Source organism: Acanthamoeba castellanii (genome assembly GCF_000313135.1).
Source record: "Acanthamoeba castellanii str. Neff unplaced genomic scaffold scf7180000084619, whole genome shotgun sequence".
Classification (NCBI taxonomy): domain Eukaryota; phylum Discosea; order Longamoebia; family Acanthamoebidae; genus Acanthamoeba; species Acanthamoeba castellanii.
Window position 1 is genome coordinate 8,460 of NW_004457320.1, and position 1,716 is coordinate 10,175.

General features: G+C 64.4%; 1 protein-coding gene across 1 annotated transcript in view; it reads left to right on the forward strand.

Moving 5' to 3' along the window:
• ACA1_339700 (serine/threonine protein kinase, putative) overlaps positions 1-1,716 on the forward strand; it is a gene marked incomplete at both ends in the record, with an annotated part of 2,190 nt that overhangs the window by 113 nt on the left and 361 nt on the right. The window contains 6 exons of the mRNA XM_004335197.1: positions 31-192; positions 231-515; positions 618-770; positions 865-1,064; positions 1,107-1,471; positions 1,545-1,713. Of these exons, the coding sequence (XP_004335245.1) occupies positions 31-192; positions 231-515; positions 618-770; positions 865-1,064; positions 1,107-1,471; positions 1,545-1,713 (1,334 nt within the window). The remainder of the gene's footprint in view (positions 1-30; positions 193-230; positions 516-617; positions 771-864; positions 1,065-1,106; positions 1,472-1,544; positions 1,714-1,716) is intronic.

Consider the following 1,716-nt stretch of genomic DNA (forward strand, 5'->3'; position numbering starts at 1 on the left):
CTCTGCTCCGACCACGGCCTGTGCAACCAGGACCTCCAAGGCACCGGCTCTTGCTTCTGCCAGACCGGCTTTGAGGGCGACCACTGCGAGGTCGCCATCGCAAGCAACACGAGCGACGTGCCGCTCGGGGCCATCCTGGGCGCCATCATCCCGGCGGTGGTGATCGCGTTGGTGGTGATGTGCTGCATCATCGTGGGCTGGTGGTGTGGACACGGCGCTCGCGAGGAAAGGAGGACGACTGGGAGGTGGACATGAACGAGCTGGAGATGGGCGAGCAGCTGGGCGCTGGCGGCTTCGGCGAAGTGCACAAGGCCGTGTGGAAGGGCACGGAGGTGGCGGTCAAGATGATGATCTCGGAGAATGCCGGACGCGAGCTGGAGCGGAACTTCAAGGAGGAGGTGCGGGTGATGACGGCGCTGCGGCATCCCAACGTGGTGCTGTTCATGGCGGCATGCACCAAGCCGCCCAAGATGTGCATCGTCATGGAGTACATGGCCCTCGGCTCTCTCTTTGACGTACCTTCCCTCCTCCGTGCATTTACGGCAGTCATGTGTGTGTGCTGGTGGTGAGCTCATCACCCTCTCGCTCCCTCCCTCCCTCTCCCTGTCGGACCACAGCTGCTGCACAACGAGCTGATCCCGGACATCCCGTTCGCGCTGCGCAACAAGATGGCCTACCAGGCGGCCAAGGGCATGCACTTCCTCCACTCATCGGGCATCGTGCACCGCGACCTCAAGTCGCTCAACCTGCTCCTCGACTCCAAGTGGAACGTCAAGGCATGCCGACCCCCCCCACCACACGCACACGCGCACACACACACACCCACACACACACACACCACTGACATCTTTTGGGTGGGAGCAGGTGAGCGACTTTGGCCTGACCAAGTTCAAGGAGGAGATGAACCGCAACACGGCCAAGGAGATCCAGGGCAGCGTGCACTGGACGGCGCCAGAGATCCTCAACGAGGCCATTGACATTGACTTCATGGTGGCCGACGTCTATTCGTTCGGCATCATCTTGTGGGAGCTGATGACGCGGCAGCAGCCCTACATGGGCATGAGGTACGCACGCCACCACTCTCCGTCAATTTTGTCAACGGTGAGAGCGGGCCTGACGGGTGGTGGTGGTGGTGCGATGACCGTGTATCAGTCCGGCGGCGGTTGCGGTGGCGTGCTGAGGGACAACGCGAGGCCGCCGATGCCCGAACTCGAGCAAGCGACGGTGCCGGCCGAGTTCGTGGACCTCATCGGCAACTGCTGGCACCACGACCCGACCATTCGGCCCTCCTTCCTCGAGGTGATGACGCGACTGAGCGCGCTCGGCGGTGAGGGCGGCACGTCGTCGCTCACCAGGACCTCGACCTCGTCTTCGTCGGGCGGCGGCGGAGGCGTTGACCGGTTCGGGTCGTGGACCATGCCATCGGGCGGGTCGGCGAGCAACACCAGCACAGGCTCCTCCAGCTCCGACGGTACGCGCAGCAGCACGCCCACCCACCAGCTCTTTGCCTCATTTTTTCCGGTTGTCTCACGTTGAACGTGCAGGGCGAGGGTCAGCGGCGTCGGCCGGTGGCGGTGGTGCGGCGGGCGGGGTGCGCGCGCCAGAGGGCGAGATGGCGATCGTGTTCTCGGACATCACGCGCGCTGCCTCGTTGTGGGAGTTCAACGCCGAGGCCATGCGCGACGCCACGCTCCTCCACAACGACACCATGCGGTC